We start from the raw sequence: 20,819 nt of genomic DNA on the forward strand, positions 1-20,819 counted from the left end.
TGCACAAGGGGAAAACCGTAAAAAATACTCACAGTTCCCCCACCACACACACATATACATAAAACACACATTATTACACTTAAAAGAATTTAAGAAGATACATACCATGAGACACCTCTTTAATACTCTTTTTGTTAAACTTTTACTTCCATAGGGATTCTGGAGATTCCACATCAATTTTAGTCATAATTGTTGCGGGAAGAGGCCTAGGGCTGGGTATACCTTGGGAAGCAGGAAGGGGTGGTGGAGTGGATGCTTGTTTTTATAGACTCCCAAGTACCACTGGGCTAGTTGGAATCAAGTCCCTATCACCTCCCCCCCCCCCCCCCCCCCTTGATGGTTTTTCTTCTATGGTTCCACCTGCCCTGGCCGGTAAAGCATATTGCTGGTTATCCTAAAATTAGGCTGCTTCCCATGTTTGATTTTCCCCTAAATTTGGGGAAACCAGCCCTAGGCTGGAAGGGATCTGGTATGAAATGCTGGCTATCGTGATCTGGGCATTTAGGAGACCGACGGCGGAATCCCGACAGCCGGAATCCCAACTGTGAGTGCCCTCGTGTGCTGTTTACACTCGCAGTGCTTGCCATGCTTCGGGCCCGGTTTTCCCTTCGAATGGTGGCGTGGACCAAGTGGGAAAATAGGGCTTCACTCTGTATTCCGACCGCCAGCATTTTTCCCAACTGTCCGGTATCTGTATCCTGAATGCCGAGATCCCAACAGCCGGTAAATTAACTGCATCCTGCTGGAAGTGCTGGTTACAATATATTATTATTATTAGTAGTAGTAGTATGTTTTTTTTGGTTTTTTTTACAGTGGTGGAGCTTCCTTTTTTGCTTGCTTATGCTTGTTCTGCCCTACATTTACATTGTGTTTAAAATGTCATTCAGGAGATTCACTATAATCTGTAAATGTGTGGAGAAAAAAGATTTTCATTGATGGCCAATAGAGACAGATGATTGACTATACTCTGCAATAAATTGCTCTGTTATGGAGCCCACTTCTGTTGTGTATGGCCACCTTCCAGAACAGAATGTGCAACAAATTCATATATACACAAACCATTTAAACTAGTATTATATTATGTCATATATTCTTCATTTTCTCCAGGGGAGGCTGTAACCACCAATGAGGTTATAAACCAATTACTTCATCATGTGGGTGCAATGTGTATTCACCAGCTCAATCTCCTGGCTAACAGCAACAGCTTACCCATCACAACCTTCCTGGGCAAACAGCATCCAATTGAATCGCACCATCTGAGCAGCATATGTGACATCATGGAGAAAGCCATGGTCAATGGGGATAAATGTATCATCCGCTGTATCCTTGTGGTGTTTCAGGTACTGAACATCTCTTGTTCAATTTAGTTGCTAGGAATCTATCCATGTGTCTGTAAAAAATCTCTCACAAAGTAGGTACTGTATGTACAGCCAGTAGAGCTTTATCCCTTCCGTTAGAAAATTTTCACCAGTAATTTATGAAGGTTGATCTATAACTTCTTATACAGTAAATTCTTTTATTGCAAAACCCATACAGATGTTGTAGCGCTGCTTTAATACTCATGCCTCCACCACCATTAAGATATCTATGCAGGTGTGACTGCTCTCCCAATCATTTTATCCCATCCAGAAGCTGTCACATGTTGTACCTGCCACTAGGCTGTTCCCCAAGCTGGTTTTTTTTTATTTGTGAGAGGGTCAAATGTCTGTAACATAGAAAGTTCTGTACAAGCTTTTTATTAGCGCCAACATATAAACTACATAGAATCTCTTAGTACAGAAATATTTGTGTACTGTATTCCCTTAATATTTTCAGAAAATAAATCCTTTTTATGTGTTTGCTGAAATGTAGCAAAACATGTCTTTGTTATTAGAAAGGTCCTTATGTAGAACAGATCTGTGCTACGTGTTTTTTGTTGCTCATTGTAGACATTTGTTTATCTATAGGTCTGGTGCCAAACCAGGTCCATATTCCATTTAGACTAGACCTTCTTTTTATCCATTGCTAAATTATTGTGCACTGTCAGCTAATATGTTATCACACATGGATTAAGATTTCTATTCGTTATATTTTATTAATTCTACAGTACTTTGTTGACTATCATACAACAATTAAGGCAAATGATATTTATCTTAACTGAACTGTGCTGTGTTTGCAGGTGGTATTCAAATTTTTCCTTAACCCCCAAACTGAGAAGAACAGAGAGACCATCCGTAGGGCTGGATTGCTACTGTGGCAGTTGCTTATGGCACCAAAGGACCAAATCTGCCCTGAAATACAGAAGGAGGTCTGCTTGGCTATTAGGTAAACTTCTGCAACTATGTGAAAATAACCCAATGTTATTCCTTTATGTGAAATGTACTAGGTAGCATTGCATGTTTTCACAGCCTACATTTAGAATAAGTTTCTTTACATAGCATTGATGCAGTAAGTGTAATAATATTGTTCCGTATGACGTTTCCAATTTTTTCATTCTATGAAAAAATACTAGCGGAGAGACTAAGGGAACTATACTATTAGCCCTGGTAATTTACCATGGCTAATTGTCCCGCCTGGGGCTATCTAGTTAGCCCTGATAAGCCGGCTCAAGAAGCGACTTATTAGGAATTTTGATTCACCTGCCTCAGGCAGGCGAAACCAAATCCACGGAAACAGCCCCGTTTTTATGCGAAAATGGGGCTGTTTCTCACGAAAACACACAGGTTTCACTGAACCTGTGTGTTTTCGGGAAAAAGGGCATTTTTTTTTTCCATGCGATCTATCATGTAGCCTGTAAAAAATAAAAAATAAAAATAAAAAACCATAAGTTTCTTTTTCATCCACTAGGGGCCACTGGAGTACTCTTGGGATATGGACGGGGCGTTAGCAGGGACAGGCACATTTAAATATTTCAATTAGTAACCCTCCTCACCCTCCATACTCCCAAGATGCCTCAGTGTTTTTTGTGCCTCCACAGGGAAGACACGTTCTGGAACAGCTCCAGACTTTCTGTTTAAAACTTTTTTTATTTTTTAACCACAGCCCGTTCCCAGCTTACTAAGAAGTTGGGTTCCTTGACTGTGTGTGCTGCTACAAGCAGCAAGGCTTGTCGGCGCTTGGAGAGAAGCCCTGTCATAGACCTTAATCAGCTTAAGCTGAGTTCAGCTTAGAAGGAGCAGGACGGTGCTTGATAAGAAGCCCCGTCAGAGCATACAAACCTGGCAGAAGGTAAGAGCGAGCGTTCAGCGTGTGCTGCCGCCACTCTCTCCAGCCCTGCTGCTATGTAGCGCTCCGTATGTGGAGGAGATGCCACTGTAATGCTGCCCTGCATCACCACTCTCCCCAGCCCCACCGCTATGTAAGCGCTCCGTGTGTGGGGGAGATGCCACAGTAACGCTGCCCTGCTCCACCGCTCTGCCCAAGCCCGCCGCTATGTAAGTGGATGGTCAGCTCACGCTGCCGCTGTTTAGTTGAGTGATAGGCGGTGTGGGTAAAGATATTGGAGGCCCCAGTACAACAGGGGAGGTGCCCATGGCAGTGTGCTGTCTATCGGCTGAGTATTTGGCTACAGCATCTATGGATGTTGGACAAGTCAGTTCTCGGATTTCTGCCTCTATTATTGCAGCCCTTCGGGCACTTTGGTTGCGATCTTGACAGGTCAAAGCTGAGTCGAAATGAAGAATAGAGGCGTTGCCTTATACTGGTGATATGTTATTGAATTGGACAAGTGGATTTCGCAGGCTACTGGAGAAGAATCTGTGTTCCTCCCATTTCCCACACCAGTACTCTGGACTAGCGTTCAGATCTTTTAGACCTCAGTCCTTTCGAGGCCGTGCTTGAGAAACAGCTGTACACAGCAGATGTGGTAGAGGACGTGGTTTTCAGCAAACCACTAACCGCCGTCAAGAAACAAAGCCAGCTGACAAACCAGTGGCATCTCAGATCTTCAGTTGTGGGAGCATGCCTTCAAACATTTTGATTGGCATAGTTTCAGAAATCCACAGATGGGTGGATATGCAATTTAGTGTGCAAAGGTTACAAAATAGAGTTCGATTGTCTACCACCAAAGCGTTTTTTCAAGACAGGTCTGCTTGTGTCAGGAGACAAGAAGGCAGTTCTGCAGACCGCTATGCAGTCTCTTGTAGATTCAGCAGTTTTGATTCAGGTTCCAGTACACCAACAAGGTCAAGGTTATTATTCCAATCTTTTTGTAATACCACAGCTGGACAGCTCGGTCAGACCAATATTGAACCTAAAGGGGTTCAATCAGTACCTCACTTACTACAGATTCAAGATGGAATCGCTGCGGTTATTGATTGGCGGTTTAGATCCACAGGAATTCAAGGATGCGTACTTACACATTCCAATTTGTCTGCCACACCAGGCATACTTAAGGTTTGCAGTACAACAAACCCATTCTCAATTTCTTTTTCATCCACTAGGGGTCACTGGAGTACTCTTGGGATATGGACGGCTTCCATAGGAACAAGGCACTGAATAGTTAAATTTAGAACTCTCCTCCCCTCCATATCCCAGAGTACCTCAGTGTTTTTTCTGTGCTCATATTAGCAACAAGGCTTGTGGAGTTATCCACACTACTTTTTGAATATTTTTATTTTAGATTTTTCTTTTTACAACATTTTCCACATCCCTTCCCCCCTTCCAATAGGCGTGGGTCCGGGATAGTGGAAGCTGCTTACAAGCAGCTACTGGCGTGTCGGGCCTCTCTAAAAAGAGCTCCCTCACAGCCACGTGCAGGACTACCTGCAGGATAAGCTGGAACGGAGCTTGCAGAAGAAGCCCCATCATAGCCCTCACTACAAGGTGTCCAGGTATGTTGGGGACGGGGCGGTCAGCTCACGCTGCCGCCCCGCTGTGTGGGGACACTGTTGTTTGTAGCGTCGCCGCTTCCAGGAACCGCCGCTATGTGATGGCCCGCCGGCGCTACCTGGTCACCGCCGCTGTGCTGCCTCCCGCCGCTCACAGAGCCGCGCCGGCCGCATACACCATGCATAGCCGCCACTCCACGGCTCTATGCAGTGCGCTCCCCGGCTCCCGCTACCACTCCCCAGCTCCCTCTACCTCAGCTCCCCGCAGGTAATACCCGGCGCCGTGTAATAGATGGTGGTACACGGAGTACGGAGGGAAGGGGGGAGCACACACACAAGGGGGGAGAGTGTGCTCATAGCAGCAGCAGAAAGCTGCATGGGTTATTAGATAGAGAGGCTATTAAGCCTTTTTTAACAGGATATTCACTGATTATATCTGTTTGGGAAGTTATAATCTGCACTTTGTTTTATACTGTAAGCATGGGGGGGCCATTTTAACCATGCTTCTTGTTTCTTCCTGTTGTGATTCCAGACGTTCCTGCACTACATCTCTACTCCACAGAAGGCGCAGGGGTGTTAGTGGGAATTTCAGATCAGATTTCATATAGCGCCAGCACTGCACTTGGCCAGATATAAATATATATAGAGACACCTTAGTACAATTTTACTGAGTCGTGCAAGTTGTCTGTCTTTGTATTTTGTGTTGTCTGTCTGCATAATGAGTAAGGCACCAGCAAAAACAAAAAAGCAGTTTCACTGCCATGTCTGTAAGAGTGTGTTGCCGGATGGATCTACCACATGTACAGTATGTTTTGTGGATTCTGCTACGAATACAAGTTTGACTCCGGTTACAAAGCCGGTTTCATCCCCGGACACTCCATGGGCTATGCTAACACAGGTTATGGCTGGATTGCAATCAGAATCGGCGCCGCTCGACAAGAGCGGGAAGCGGCAAGATCTGAGTCTAGGGTGAGACCGCTAGTAGTACCGGAGGGGTCTCATCCTTGCCAAAAGTCCAAGTCCACTTTGGGTAAAAGGGAGAAATTTTATTTGTCTTATGATTTACAAGTTTCTGCTATGTTGCATTCTGACGATTCTATGCCAGACCTCTTTGCGCAAGATGACGGTGAGGAGGGCGAAGTAGACCAGCAGTCAGATAGTGACGATTTTGACAGCCTGGGCATTGATAATCTCATCAGAGCGGTGCGTCAGTCTCTGAAGTTTACAGAAACTGAGGAGCCTCTGACAAGTGATGAGGTCGTCTTTACTAAACGACAGAGAACTCCAATGTGTTTTCCTGTTTCGGAATCTCTTAATAAGATGTTACTAGAAACACGAAAGAATCCGGATAAACGGTTTTCTATACCTCGCAGATTTAAGTCTAGTTACCCGTTTCCAGAGTCTGTGACAGCTACATGGGAGAATCCGCCATTGGTGGATTCGTCTGTGTCTAAACTTACAAAGAAATTAACCATACCAGTACCAACTGCTACTACACTTAAAGACCCTTAGGACCGCAAAATAGAAGCTTTGCTAAAGTCCATGTATACAGCAGCAGGAGTGTTGCTTAGACCTGGGTTGGTTGGCATTTGGATAACTAAGGCGTTAATGGTATGGATAACAGAACTCAAGTCTGCCCTAAGTGACGATCACCTTATACTTCTCGCTGATCAAATCTGGGAAGCTGCTGATTATCTATGTACAGCTTCTACTGACGTCTGTCAGCTCACTTGTCGCCTTTCATCCTCGCTAGTTACAGCACGACGAGCACTCTGGCTGCGGTCTTGGCAAGCGGAGGTCAAAAAAGGTATAGAGGCGTTACCTTACGGTGGCGAAAAGTTGTTTGGTCCTGAATTGGACAAATGGATTTCTGAGGCCACTGGAGGAAAGTCTGTTTTCTTACCATTGCCTCCAACAGTACCTAGACGGAGATACTCTGGACCTGCGTTCAAATCCTTTAGACCTCAGTCCTTTCGCGGGCGTGGCAGAGGAACAGCCACGCCTGGTAGACGAGGTCGAGGACGTGGTTTCCAACAAACCAACACCAGTCGTCAGGACGCTAAGGTCACTAACAAGCCAGTGGCATGACGGGCTCCCAGCCCATCTCGGATCTCCAATTGTGGGAGCACACCTTCAGACGTTCCAGTTGGCGTGGCTCCAGACGTCCACAGATGGGTGGATCCGCAATTTAGTGTTAAAAGGTTACAAAAAAGAGTTTGAATGTCTCCCGCCACTGCGGTTTTTCAAGACAGGATTGCCTGTGTCGGACGACAAGAGGGCGGTTCTGCAAATTGCCATTCAGTCTCTACTGGATGCAGCAGTTTTGATTCCGGTCCCTGTACACCAACAAGGTCAGGGTTATTATTCCAGTCTGTTTGTGGTACCAAAGCCGGATGGCTCGGTCAGGCCAATATTGAACTTAAAGGGTCTCAATCAGTACGTTTCTTACTACAGATTCAAGATGGAATCTCTGCAGTCAGTAATTGCAGGTTTAGAGCCACAGGAATTAATGATTGCACTGGATCTCAAGGATGCGTACTTACACATTCCGATTTGGCTACCTCATCAGAGGTTCTTGCGGTTTGCAATACGGCAGAACCATTATCAGTTTCAGGCTCTACCGTTTGGCCTCTCGTCAGCGCCTCGGGTATTCACCAAGGTGATGTCTGTGATGATAGCTCATCTCAGATCCCTAGGAGTGATGATAGTTCCGTACTTGGACGATTTGCTCATCAAGGCTCCGTCTCACCAGATGCTCCTCCAACATGCGTTGCTAACGTACAATGTACTGGTTCAGCACGGTTGGATTGTCAACTTCAAGAAATCACATCTGATTCCATCTCAACGACTTCAATTCCTAGGTATGATTCTCGATACGGTAAATCCAAGAATTTACCTACCAGAACAGAAAGTACAGGTCATTCGTCATCTGGTACATTTAGTGCTCAAGCTACGCATAGTCTCGGTACATTTGTGCATTCACCTCTTAGGCACAATGGTGGCGGCTTTCGAATCGCTTCAGTTCGGGAGATTTCACTCACGTCCTTTTCAACTGGATGTGCTCGCACAGTGGTCGGGCTCGCATCTGCAGATTCACCACAGGGTGAGGTTGTCACCACGGGCCAGAGTGTCTCTACTCTGGTGGCTCAAAGTACACAATCTAACCGCAGGGAAACGGTTCGGCGCCTGGAATTGGATAATTCTAACGACGGACGCGAGTCTTAGAGGTTGGGGAGCTGTAGTTCAAAATTGTCAGCTCCAGGGTCTCTGGGCGGATCACGAAAGATTGCTGTCTATAAATGTCCTGGAACTCCGGGCAATTTACAATGCGCTACGACAAGTAGTGCACATGCTTCGGTCTCAGACTGTTCAGGTGCAGTCAGACAATGCGACGGCGGTCGCATACATCAACAAACAAGGAGGAACGAGAAGCCGCATTGCAATGCGGGAAGTAGCTCGAATCCTCAATTGGGTCGGATATCATCAAGTGATATTGTCGGCAGTGTTCATTCCGGGAGTGGACAACTGGGAGGCGGATTATCTCAGCCGTCGGGATTTTCATCCAGGAGAATGGGCATTAAATCCAGAAGTGTTTCACATGTTGGTCCAGAGGTGGGGTTACCCTCAAGTGGACCTGATGGCATATCGCCACAATCACCAAATGCCCCAGTATGTGTCCAGAAAGCGAGATCCAAAGGCAGTGGCGGTGGATGCTCTCACCATCGCGTGGCCGTACAGCCTCTTGTATCTGTTTCCACCGTTTCCGCTACTCCCTCTGTTGCTAAAACGGATCAAAAGAGAGTCCGTCACAGTAATACTAGTGGTGCCTCATTGGCCTCGGAGAGCTTGGTTCTCTGATCTCCGCGGACTACTCGCAGACGATCCTTGGCCGCTCCCACTACGTCCGGACCTGTTACAACAGGGTCCGTTCCTTTACCCCGATTTAGCGCGGCTGCGTTTGACGGGGTGGCTGTTGAGACCGCCCTCTTAAGAAGAGAGGGCATTCCAGAATCGGTTATACCAACCATGTTACGAGCTAGGAAGCCGGTTACGGCAGCTCATTATTACAGAATTTGGCGTGTCTATATAGCTTGGTGTGAAGATCGGAAGTTTCCGACTTCATCTTTCAAGTTATCCCGTCTTTTGTTATTTCTACAGACAGGGTTAGATGGAGGACTGCGTTTATCTACACTAAAGGTGCAGATATCTGCGTTGTCAATTTACTTTCAAAGACGATTGGCTCTATTGCCATCGGTACACACTTTTCTGCAAGGAGTCCTCAGAGTACAGCCTCCATTCATTCCACCTACAGCGCCATGGGACTTGAATCTGGTTTTAGATTTCTTACAGTCTTCATATATTGAACCCTTACAACAAGTGGATATTAGGTTTCTCACTTGGAAAACAATTTTTCTACTAGCCTTAGCTTCGGCAAGGCGTGTTTCAGATTTGGGTGCCTTGTCATGCAAGCCACCGTATTTGGTGTTTCATGATGACAGAGCGGAACTTCGGACGAATTCCACTTTCTTACCAAAGGTAGTGTCATCATTTCACATCAATCAACCAATAGTAGTTCCTGTGTTGACAGGAAATTCTGGAACCTTGGATGTGGTACGCGCATTACGCGTTTATGTATCCCGAACGTCTACAGTTCGGAAGACGGATACGTTTTGTTCTCTATGATGCTGCCAAGATGGGTTGGCCAGCTTCTAAGCAGACTTTATCCAGATGGTTTAAACTGACCATTCGTCAGGCTTACCTTCATGCTAGGTTACAGCCGCCTACATCAGTAACAGCTCATTCCACACGTTCTGTGGGAACTTCGTGGGCAGCTGGTCATGGGGCTTCTACGACGCAGCTTTGCCGTGCGGCTACATGGTAATCCGTGCACACGTTTGTGCGCTTTTATAAGTTTGATACGTTTGCGGCATCAGCATCTAGCTTTGGCCGCCTAGTGTTACAGGTGCCAAACAGCTCTCCCGCCCACAGGGGAAACTTTTGTACGTCCCAAGAGTACTCCAGTGACCCCTAGTGGATGAAAAATAAAATAGGATTTTGGTATTTACCAGGTAAATCCTTTTCTTTGAATCCATAGGGGGCACTGGACGCCCACCCAGCGCAGTTTTACCTGGTTTGTGGTAAGTTCAGGGGATCTTATGGTAACACATTCTCACCGACTGGTTCAAAGTTTCAAGTTCTAGCGGTTATAGTGCAAACTGTTTATTTGTCAGTCACGTTATGTGTCAACTTTATTGTTGTCCATTATGTTATATGTAATTCTCCATTGTCAACCTCTCTATAGCTCCTGTTCGGCTCAGTAAAAAACACTGAGGTACTCTGGGATATGGAGGGGAGGAGAGTTCTTTTTTTAACTATAAAGTGCCTTGTTCCTATGGAAGCCGTCCATATCCCAAGAGTACTCCAGTGCCCCCTATGGATTCAATGAAAAGGATTTACCTGGTAAGTACCAAAATCCTATTTTCAGGCACTACAATTTGGCCTCTTATCAACGCCTCGGGTATTCACAAAGGTGATGTCTGTGATGATTGCTCATCTCAGATCCTTGGGAGTGATAATAGTTCCGTATTTAGACGACCTACTCATCAAGGCTTTGTCTCAACGATTACTCCTTCAAACGGCCTTACTACCGTACAATGGGCCTAATTGAGACTTGATCGCTAGCAAGCGATTTTTGCGCTGCTGTGATCAGATAGTCACCGCCTACAGGGGGAGTGTATTTTATCTGTGCAAGTGTGCAAACGCATGTGTAGCAGAGCTGTACAAACAGATTTTGTGCAGTCTCTGCGCAGCCCAGGACTTACTCAGCTGCTGTGATCACATCAGCCTGTCCGGGACCGGAATTGACGTCAGGAACCTTCCCTACAAACGTGTGGACATGCCTGCGTTTTTCCAGACAGTCCCTGAAAACGGTCAGTTGTCACCCACAAACGCCTTCTTCCTGTCAATCTCCGTGCGATCACCCGTGCAAACGGATCCGTTGCACAAACCCATCACTGAGCGGCAATCCGCTTTGTAACCGTGCGACGCGCCTGCACATCAGTTTATACCTGATCACCCGCTGTGCGAAAACGCACAGCAGCGATCAGGTCTGAATTACACCCAATGTTCTAGTTCAGCACAGTTGGATTGTCAAAAAAAATCATGCCTTGTCCCGTCTCAACGAATTCAATTTCTGGGAATGATTCTGGATACGGTAGATCAATGAATTTATCTGCCAGAGGAGAAAGCACAAAGTATTTATTTGTCATCTGTTACAGTTAGTGTTCAAACCACGGACAGTCTCAGTGTACTTGTGCATTTGACTGTTAGGAAAGCTGGTGGCGTCTTTCGAAGCACTCCAGTTAAGAAGATTTCACTCACATCCTTTTCGGCTAGATATTCTCGTACAGTGATCAGGGTCTAATCTACAGATTCATCAAATGGTGCGTTTGTCTCCAAGGGCCAGAGTATTGTTGCTCTGGGGGCTTCAACTAAAAAATCTCACAGCGGGGAAAAAGGTTTGCAGTCTGGAATTGGATAATTCTGACGATGGATGCAAGTCTCAGAGGTTGGGGAGCAGTGTTCCTACATTGTCAGCTTCAGGGACAGAGAAAGATTACTGTCAATAAATGTCCTGGAACTCAGGGCAATTTTTAACGTTCTGCTACAGGCTGTTCAGGTTCTGTCAGACAACGCGACGGTAGTCGCATATATCAACAAACAGGGGGGGGACTCAAAGTCGCATGGCCATGCGAGAAGTTGCTCGAATCCTGAATTGGGCCGAGCATCACCAAGTGATATTTTCGGCAGTGTTTATTCCAGGAGTGGACAACTGGGAAGCAGATTTTCTCAGTCGTCAGGACTTTCATCCAGGAGAATGGGCTTTACATCCAGAGGTGTTCCAGATGTTGGTCCAACGGTGGGGTTACCCACAGGTGGATCTGATGGCATCTCGCCAAAATCATCAGACACACAAGTAAAGTTCATCAGGAAGGCTTGTGCCGTAAGGCTTGTGTCCATTAATTCTAAGGACATTATTCAAAGTAAAACTAAAATTTTAAACATAATTTCGACGTTATTAGATATATTGGTCACATCTTCAACTGATAATGATTGTGAAGTGACTCCTCCTTAATAATAACAATTTTATTTATATAGCGCTCTTTCTCCAATAGGACTCAAGGCACTTAACAGATACATAGCATAATATAGTACAGAAAAGCTTTTCATAAAATACAGAAGCATGTAGATACTAAAGGGACATTATGGAAATCCTTGAGTAAACAGGAAAGTCTTGAGTCTACTTTTGAAGGATTCTATAGTTGGGGCCTCTCGCACTGTGCTGGGAAGTGAGTTCCATAGAGTTGGAGCCGCATGACTAAAAGCTCGACCCCCAGATGAATTACGGGCGATTCTAGGTACTGCTAAAAGTTCTTCATCTACATATCGCAGTAATCGAGAGGGACAGTATGGGGTCAGAAGCTGCTTCAGGTACCTTGGGCCCTGGTCATGTAGTGCTTTGAAACTCAGTAAGCCAATCTTGAAGATGATTCGCCATTTTACAGGTAGCCAGTGAAGGGAGTAGAGGATGGGTGTTATGTGACTAGAACGGGACTGGTCGGTTAACAGCCTGGCAGCTGTGTTTTGCACCAGCTGTAAGCGGTGCAATTCCTTTGCTGGGAGACCAAGGTAGAGGGCATTACAGTAGTCTAATCGAGATGATACAAATGCATTAATGACTTTTGTCAAATCATCTGAGGAAATTAAGTGCTTGATTCTGGCTATGTTCCTCAGGTGAAAGAATGAGGATTTGATTGTGGCTGATATCTGATGTTTAAGTGTCAAGCCACCGTCCAGGACAACGCCAAGATTCTGAACACGATTAGTGGTTTGTAATTCTGAATCCATGAGTGTAAGGCCAGTTGGTTGGCTATGCTGCAGTCTTGTCCTTTGATGTTGTCCTATCATAAGGACCTCTGTTTTATCCGGGTTCAGTCGCAGCCAACTGGCACTCATCCACTCCTGAAGTTCAGTTAGACAGCCATTTCGGGTTGCTATTGGGTTATCAGTGGCTGGAGCAAAGGATAAGTACAGTTGTGTATCATCTTCATAGCAGTGGTAGACCAGCCCATGGCGCCTGATTATTTCACCCAGTGGGAGCATGTATAATGCAAAAAGCATGGGGGATAGTATAGAACCTTGTGGGACACCACAAGCCAATGGCACTAATGGTGATGAGTATACTCCAGACGATACTGGGACTGTGCCACCCAGTCCACAAAAAATATTCCTTCCTTCAACAGGTAATTCCATCTACTACCCTCCTGCAGAACATTTCACCCAAATGACTCCTTGTTAATATGTACTTGTCTAGGTAATACCATCTACTACCCTCCTACAGAACATTTCACCTAAATGACTACTTGTTAATATGTACTTGCCTAGGTATTTTGAAAATGAGAGCTGCAGATTATCACTACTGATTGCACTGAAATACTAATTAGCAAATTGGGTGATAAGAATTATAGCATTGCTATAGACATAAGGCATCTGCTTTTATATTAAATTGCTTATGCACATGATGGGTTGCTATTGATTAATTGGAATATTATCTCCTCAGTATAGGAATGAGGGCATGACTCTGATAAATCTCGGTTGGTATATTAGCTTGTTTTCTTTAAACTGTTTTATTACTAGCCATTGCTGGGGGAGGGTTCATTGGAGTTTGGGTGTAATCAGTCTGTTCACATGCTTGGCCCATTATTTAAAGAGCATCAAGAAGGCTTGTGTCCATTACTTCAAAGGATAACTACAATTTTAAACATAATTTCGACATTACACCGACGTTAAACCGAAGGAAAACAGAAGTACAACAGAAGTGGTCCACAATCTGGACCTCTGAAGGACAGCTTTCAAACAAATGTGATTCCAATTCCTCTACACATCAAACTACTGCAGTCTGAGTAACCCAGACACTTATAACTTAAACCTGTGTTAGGAACGCTGCAAGACCTTTCCACTTCATCCGCACCTGCTCAAATTTATGTCTATAGCTTACCAAAAACATTTGGATTTTCATCTGTACCAATGTTATCTGTCTTTTTAAACTATGAAAAGATATCCACAATCTGTTCACTACAGCTCTCTCTTATGCAAACTCATGTATGTTTTTTGATGTAATGATTTGCTTGTAATTGGCATTGCATGTGTGGGGAAGTTGCTCAGTGAAACGTAGTTTATTATTGTACAGCTGTCTGGTGTTTACCTCCTTTGATCATTTGGTCAGGTGTATTATATCTTTACATTTAGTGAGGTGTAGTCGTGGTGTAAAGGACAGAGTGTGAATCCTGATTAGTAAAAAAAACCCAACAAATAGCAGACACTGAGCAAAATCACCAAACAGGTAATTTCAACTTTAAACTTGTCATTTATTTTGTACTGTCTGGACATGGCTACTAATAACAGATGCACAAACAAAATTCTTAAAGCTATGTGTGCAAATGCTAGGAGCTTAGGAGACAAAATTCCACAGCTAATTGTGATAATGACCAGGGATAACCTGGATTTTGTGGTAATTACAGTCATGGTGCAGTGACAATCATGACTGGGACATAGCTATACCAGGATACAAAATATTTAGGAAGGATAGAATGGGAAGATTAATGCTACTTTTAATACAAAATATTGAAGATAAAACTGAGGCCCTTTGGTTCACCATAGAAACCGGGGAGAAGGACATTATTCGCATTGGGTTTATCTATAGACCACAAGGCCAGGGGCAGGATTTGGACAGGAACCTATTGTTGGACATCACTAAAATGGCTTTAAAGCAAAAAGTCATAATCATGAGAGACTTTAATTTACCTGATGTAAATTGGGAGGGGTCTTTTGCAAGTTCAGCTACAAGTAAAAAATTTCTACATTCCTTACAGGGATCATCTCTCAAGCAATTGGTGAGGGAGCCCACTCGCAAAGACTCAATATTAGATTTAATTCTTACAACAATATTAGATTTAGTTCTTACAAATGGTGACAGGATATCCGACATGCATGTGGGTGAGCACCTGGGATCCAGAGATCATCAAGCAGTATGGTTTAGTATAAAGACAGGATCCAACGCCTATCACACAAAAACAAAGGTGTTGGATTTTAGAAATGCTGACTTCGAAAAAATGGGGAGATGTTTAAGTGATTCATTGGCGGACTGGAGGAACTTGGAAGGAGTGCAGGAGAGGTGGGGAAAACTGAAAAGTGCAATACTAAGGGCAACAGACCTTTGTATCAAAAAGCACCAGAAAAAGGAAGCCAGTGTGGTTCACAAAAGAAGTATCAACTAGTGTGAAAGCAAAAAAGATGACTTTTAGAAAATGCAAACAGACTCAAAATAATAACGACAAAGAGGTGTATCTTGACAGACGGAAGGATGCTAAGAAAGTGATCAGACGTGCAAAGGCAGAAGCTGAGGGGAAAATGGCCCAGTCAGTAGATTAAGGGGGCAAAGCTTTTTTTAAGTATATAAGTGAAAGGAGAAAATCAAATGGAGGAATATTAAGACTTAAGACAGATAGTAAGCATTTGGTGGAGGGAGACAAGGCAATAGCAGATCACCTAAATAATTATGTTTGCTCTGTATTTACTACAGAAGGAGAAGAGATGGGGCCACAGTTAAGTTGCGAGGACATTCATAAAAATAAGGTAGATGAAAGTACATTTACAGAGGTGAAGGTCCTAACAGAACTTTCAAAACTAAAAGTGGATAAATCAGTGGGGCCAGATGGGATACACCCAAGGATACTCAAAGAGCTAAAAGATGTGCTGGTTACACCTTTAACAGAATTATTTAACCAGTCACTAAATACAGGTGCCATCCCAGTGGACTGGAAAAGAGCAAATGTAGTTCCACTGCAAAAAAGTGGAAGCAAGGAAGGAGCAAGTAACTACAGACCAGTAAGCCTTACATCAGTAAGAGGGAAAGTAATGGAAAAACTATTAAAAGAAAGAGTTGTGGAATATCTTAAATCAAACAACTTACAGGATCCAAAACAGCATAGATGTACTGCTCGGAGATCATGCCAAACAAATCTTATTGACTTTTTTGAAAATAATAGATCAAGGGGGAGCTGTAGATGTAGCATATCTAGACATTAGTAAGGCATTTGACACTGTGCCACATCGCAGACTGCTAAATAAACTTGAAAGTGTGGGGGTGGATTATAAAACAGTTAAATGGATAAGAACATTGTTGCAGGATAGGAAACAGACAGTTGTAGTAAATGGAGTGCAATCTATGGAGGGAAATGTTACCAGTGGAGTACCCCAGGGATCTGTACTTGGTCCAGTTCTCTTTAATATCTTTGTTGGTGACATTGCAAATGGTATTGAAGAGAATGTATGCCTTTTTGCAGATGATGCAAAGCTATGCAACAGGGTAGACACCCCGGGAGGGGTAAAACAAACGATTGATGACCTAGGTAGGCTTGAGAAATGGTCAAGAATATGGCAACTACAGTTTAATGCTAATCATGCACTTGGGTCTCAAAAACCCAAAGGCTAAATATACACTGCTCAAAAAAATAAAGGGAACACTTAAACAACACAATGTAACTCCAAGTCAATCACACTTCTGTGAAATCAAACTGTCCACTTAGGAAGCAACACTGATTGACAATCAATTTCACATGCTGTTGTGCAAATGGAATAGACAACAGGTGGGAATTATAGGCAATTAGCAAGACACCCCCAATAAAGGAGTTGTTCTGCAGCTGTTGACCACAGACCACTTCTCAGCTCCTATGCTTTCTGGCTGATGTTTTGGTCACTTTTGGAAGCTGGCAGTGCTTTCACTCTAGGGGTAGCATGAGACTGAGTCTACAACCCACACAAGTGGCTCAGGTAGTGCAGCTCATCCAGGATGGCACATCAATGCGAGCTGTGGCAAGAAGGTTTGCTGTGTCTGTCAGCGTAGTGTCCAGAGCATGGAGGCGCTACCTGGAGACAGGCCAGTACATCAGGAGACGTGGAGGAGGCCGTAGGAGGGCAACAACCCAGCAGCAGGACCGCTACCTCCGCCTTTGTGCAAGGAGGAACACTGCCAGAGCCCTGCAAAATGACCTCCAGCAAGCCACAAATGTGCATGTGTCTACTCAAACAATCAGAAACAGACTCCATGAGGGTGGTATGAGGGCCCGACGTCCACAGGTGGGGGTTGTGCTTACAGCCCAACACCGTGCAGGATGTTCGGTATTTGCCAGAGAACACCAAGATTGGCAAATTGTGCTCTTCACAGATGAAAGCAGGTTCTCACTGAGCACATGTGACAGACGTGACAGAGTCTGAAGACGCCAAGTAGAACGTTCTGCTGCCTGCAACATCCTCCAGCATGACCGGTTTGGCAGTGGGTCAGTAATGGTGTGGGGTGGCATTTCTTTGGGGGGCCGCACAGCCCTCCATGTGCTCGCCAGAGGTAGCCTGACTGCCATTAGGTACCGAGATGAGATCCTCAGACCCCTTGTGAGACCATATGCTGGTGCGGTTGGCCCTGTGTTCCTCCCTAATGCAAGACAATGCTAGACCTCATGTGGCTGGAGTGTGTCAGCAGTTCCTGCAAGACGAAGGCATTGATGCTATGGACTGGCCCGCCCGTTCCCCAGACCTGAATCCAATTGAGCACATCTGGTACATCATGTCTCGCTCCATCCACCAACGCCTCATTGCACCACAGACTGTCCAGGAGTTGGTGGATGCTTTAGTCCAGGTCTGGGAGGAGATCCCTCTGGAGACCATCTGCCACCTCATCAGGAGCATTCCCAGGCGTTGTAGGGAGGTCATACAGGCACGTGGAGGCCGCACACACTACTGAGCCTCATTTTGACTTGTTTTAAGGACATTACATCAAAGTTGGATCAGCCTGTAGTGTGTTTTTCCACATTAATTTTGAGTGCGACTCCAAATCCAGACCTCCATGGGTTAATAAATTTGATTTCCATTGATAATTTGTGTGTGATTTTGTTGTCGGCACATTCAACTATGTAAAGAACAAAGTATTTAATAAGAATTTCTCTGACGTCCTAGTGGATGCTGGGACTCCGTCAGGACCATGGGGAATAGCGGCTCCGCAGGAGACAGGGCACAAAATTTAAAAGTTTGACCACTAGGTGGTGTGTACTGGCTCCTCCCCCTATGACCCTCCTCCAAGCCTCAGTTAGGTTTTTGTGCCCGTCCGAGCAGGGTGCAATCTAGGTGGCTCTCCTAAAGAGCTGCTTAGAAAAAGTTTGTTAGGTTTTTTATTTTCAGTGAGTCCTGCTGGCAACAGGCTCACTGCAACGAGGGACTTAGGGGAGAAGAAGTGAACTCACCTGCGTGCAGGATGGATTTGCTTCTTAGGCTACTGGACACTAGCTCCAGAGGGACGATCACAGGTACAGCCTGGATGGGTCACCGGAGCCGCGCCGCCGACCCCCTTGCAGATGCCGAATAGAGAAGAGGTCCAGAAACCGGCGGCAGAAGACGTCTCAGTCTTCATGAGGTAGCGCACAGCACTGCAGCTGTGCGCCATTGCTCTCCGCACACTTCACACCAGCGGTCACTGAGGGTGCAGGGCGCTGGGGGGGGCGCCCTGGGCAGCAATGTAATATACCTATTCTGGCTAAAATACATCACATATAGCCCCTGGGGCTATATGGATGTATTTAACCCCTGCCAGGTTCCAAAAAAACCGGGAGAAGAAGCCCGCCGAAAAGGGGGCGGGGCCTATTCTCCTCAGCACACAGCGCCATTTTCCTGCCCAGCTCCGCTGCGAGGAAGGCTCCCAGGACTCTCCCCTGCACTGCACTACAGAAACAGGGTAAAAACAGAGAGGGGGGGGCACTTATTGGCAATATTTATAATATTTGAGCTGCTATAAAGGGAACACACTTATTAAGGTTGTCCCTATATATATTTATAGCGCTTGGGTGTGTGCTGGCAAACTCTCCCTCTGTCTCCCCAAAGGGCTAGTGGGGTCCTGTCTTCTATCAGAGCATTCCCTGTGTGTCTGCTGTGTGTCGGTACGTGTGTGTCGACATGTATGAGGACGATGTTGGCGTGGAGGCGGAGCAATTGCCTGTAATGGTGATGTCACCCCCTAGGGAGTCGACACCAGAATGGATGGCTTTGTTTATGGAATTACGGGATAGTGTCAGCACGCTACAAAAGTCGGTTGACGACATGAGACAGCCGGCAAACCAGTTAGTACCTGTCCAGGCGTCTCAGACACCGTCAGGGGCTGTAAAACGCCCTTTACCTCAGTCGGTCGACACAGACCCAGACACTGACACTGAATCCAGTGTCGACGGTGAAGAAACGTATTTTCCAGTAGGGCCACACGTTATATGATCACGGCAATGAAGGAGGCTTTGCATATCTCTGATACTGCAAGTACCACAAAAAGGGGTATTATGTGGGGTGTGAAAAAACTACCGATAGTTTTTCCTGAATCAGAGGAACTGAATGAAGTGTGTGATGAAGCGTGGGTTACCCCAGATAGAAAACTGCTAATTTCAAAGAAGTTATTGGCATTATACCCTTTCCCGCCAGAGGTTAGGGCGCGCTGGGAAACATCTCCTAGGGTGGATAAGGCGCTCACACGCTTATCAAAGCAAGTGGCGTTACCGTCTCCTGATACGGCCGCCCTCAAGGATCCAGCTGATAGGAGGCTGGAGAATACATTAAAAAGTATATACACACATACGGGTGTTATACTGAGACCAGCAATCGCCTCAGCCTGGATGTGCAGTGCTGGCGTGGCTTGGTCGGAGTCACTGTCTGAAAATATTGATACCCTGGATAGGGACAGTATTTTACTGACTATAGAGCAGTTAAAGGATGCATTTCTTTATATGCGAGATGCACAGAGAGATATTTGCACTCTGGCATCAAGAGTAAGTGCGATGTCCATATCTGCCAGAGGAAGTTTATGGACGCGCCAGTGGTCAGGTGATGCGGATTCCAAACGACATATGGAAGTATTGCCGTATAAGGGGGAGGAATTATTTGGGGTCGGTCTATCGGATCTGGTGGCCACGGCAACGGCCGGAAAATCCACCTTTTTACCCCAGGTCACCTCCCAGCAGAAAAAGCCGCAGGCTTTTCAGCCGCAGTCCTTTCGTTCCTATAAGAACAAACGAGCAAAAGGACATTCCTATTTGCCCCGAGGCAAAGGAAAGGGTAAGAGACTGCAACAAGCAGCTCCTTCCCAGGAGCAGAAGCCCTCCCCGGCTTCTACAAAGGCATCAGCATGACGCTGGGACCTTACAAGCAGACTCAGGGGCGGTGGGGGGTCGCCTCAAACATTTCAGCGCACAGTGGGCTCACTCGCAGGTGGACCCCTGGATCCTGCAGGTAGTATCTCAGGGTTACAGGTTGGAATTCGAGAAGTCCCCTCCTCGCCGTTTCCTAAAGTCTGCTTTGCCAACGTCTCCCTCCGACAGGGCGACGGTATTGGAGGCCATTCACAAGCTGTATTCTCAGCAGGTGATAGTCAAGGTACCCCTCCTACAACAGGGACAGGGGTATTACTCCACGCTATTTGTGGTACCGAAGCCGGACGGCTCGGTAAGACCGATTCTAAATCTAAAATCTCTGAACCTGTACATACAAAAATTCAAGTTCAAGATGGAGTCACTCAGAGCAGTGATAGCGAATCTGGAAGAAGGGGATTTTATGGTGTCCTTGGACATCAAGGATACTTACCTTCATGTTCCAATTTGTCCTTCACACCAAGGGTACCTCAGGTTCGTGGTCCAAAACTGTCATTATCAGTTTCAGACGCTGCCGTTTGGATTGTCCACGGCACCCCGGGTCTTTACCAAGGTAATGGCCGAAATGATGATCCTTCTTCGAAGAGAAGGCGTCTTAATTATCCCTTACTTGGACGATCTCCTGATAAGGGCAAGATCCAGAGAACAGCTGGAGGTCGGAGTAGCACTAACCCAAGTAGTGCTCCAACAACACGGGTGGATTCTGAATTTTCCA

General features: G+C 45.6%; 1 protein-coding gene across 4 annotated transcripts in view; it reads left to right on the forward strand.

Annotated features, from left to right (window-relative positions):
- Positions 1-20,819, forward strand: part of HECTD4 (HECT domain E3 ubiquitin protein ligase 4) — a 547,332-nt gene that overhangs the window by 187,925 nt on the left and 338,588 nt on the right. For all 4 annotated transcript variants that reach the window (XM_063964358.1, XM_063964361.1, XM_063964359.1 and 1 more), the window contains exons 12-13: positions 1,108-1,340; positions 2,159-2,304. In XM_063964358.1, the coding sequence (XP_063820428.1) occupies positions 1,108-1,340; positions 2,159-2,304 (379 nt within the window). The remainder of the gene's footprint in view (positions 1-1,107; positions 1,341-2,158; positions 2,305-20,819) is intronic.

The sequence above is a fragment of the Pseudophryne corroboree genome, chromosome 1, assembly GCF_028390025.1.
Source record: "Pseudophryne corroboree isolate aPseCor3 chromosome 1, aPseCor3.hap2, whole genome shotgun sequence".
Taxonomy (NCBI): Eukaryota; Metazoa; Chordata; class Amphibia; order Anura; family Myobatrachidae; genus Pseudophryne; species Pseudophryne corroboree.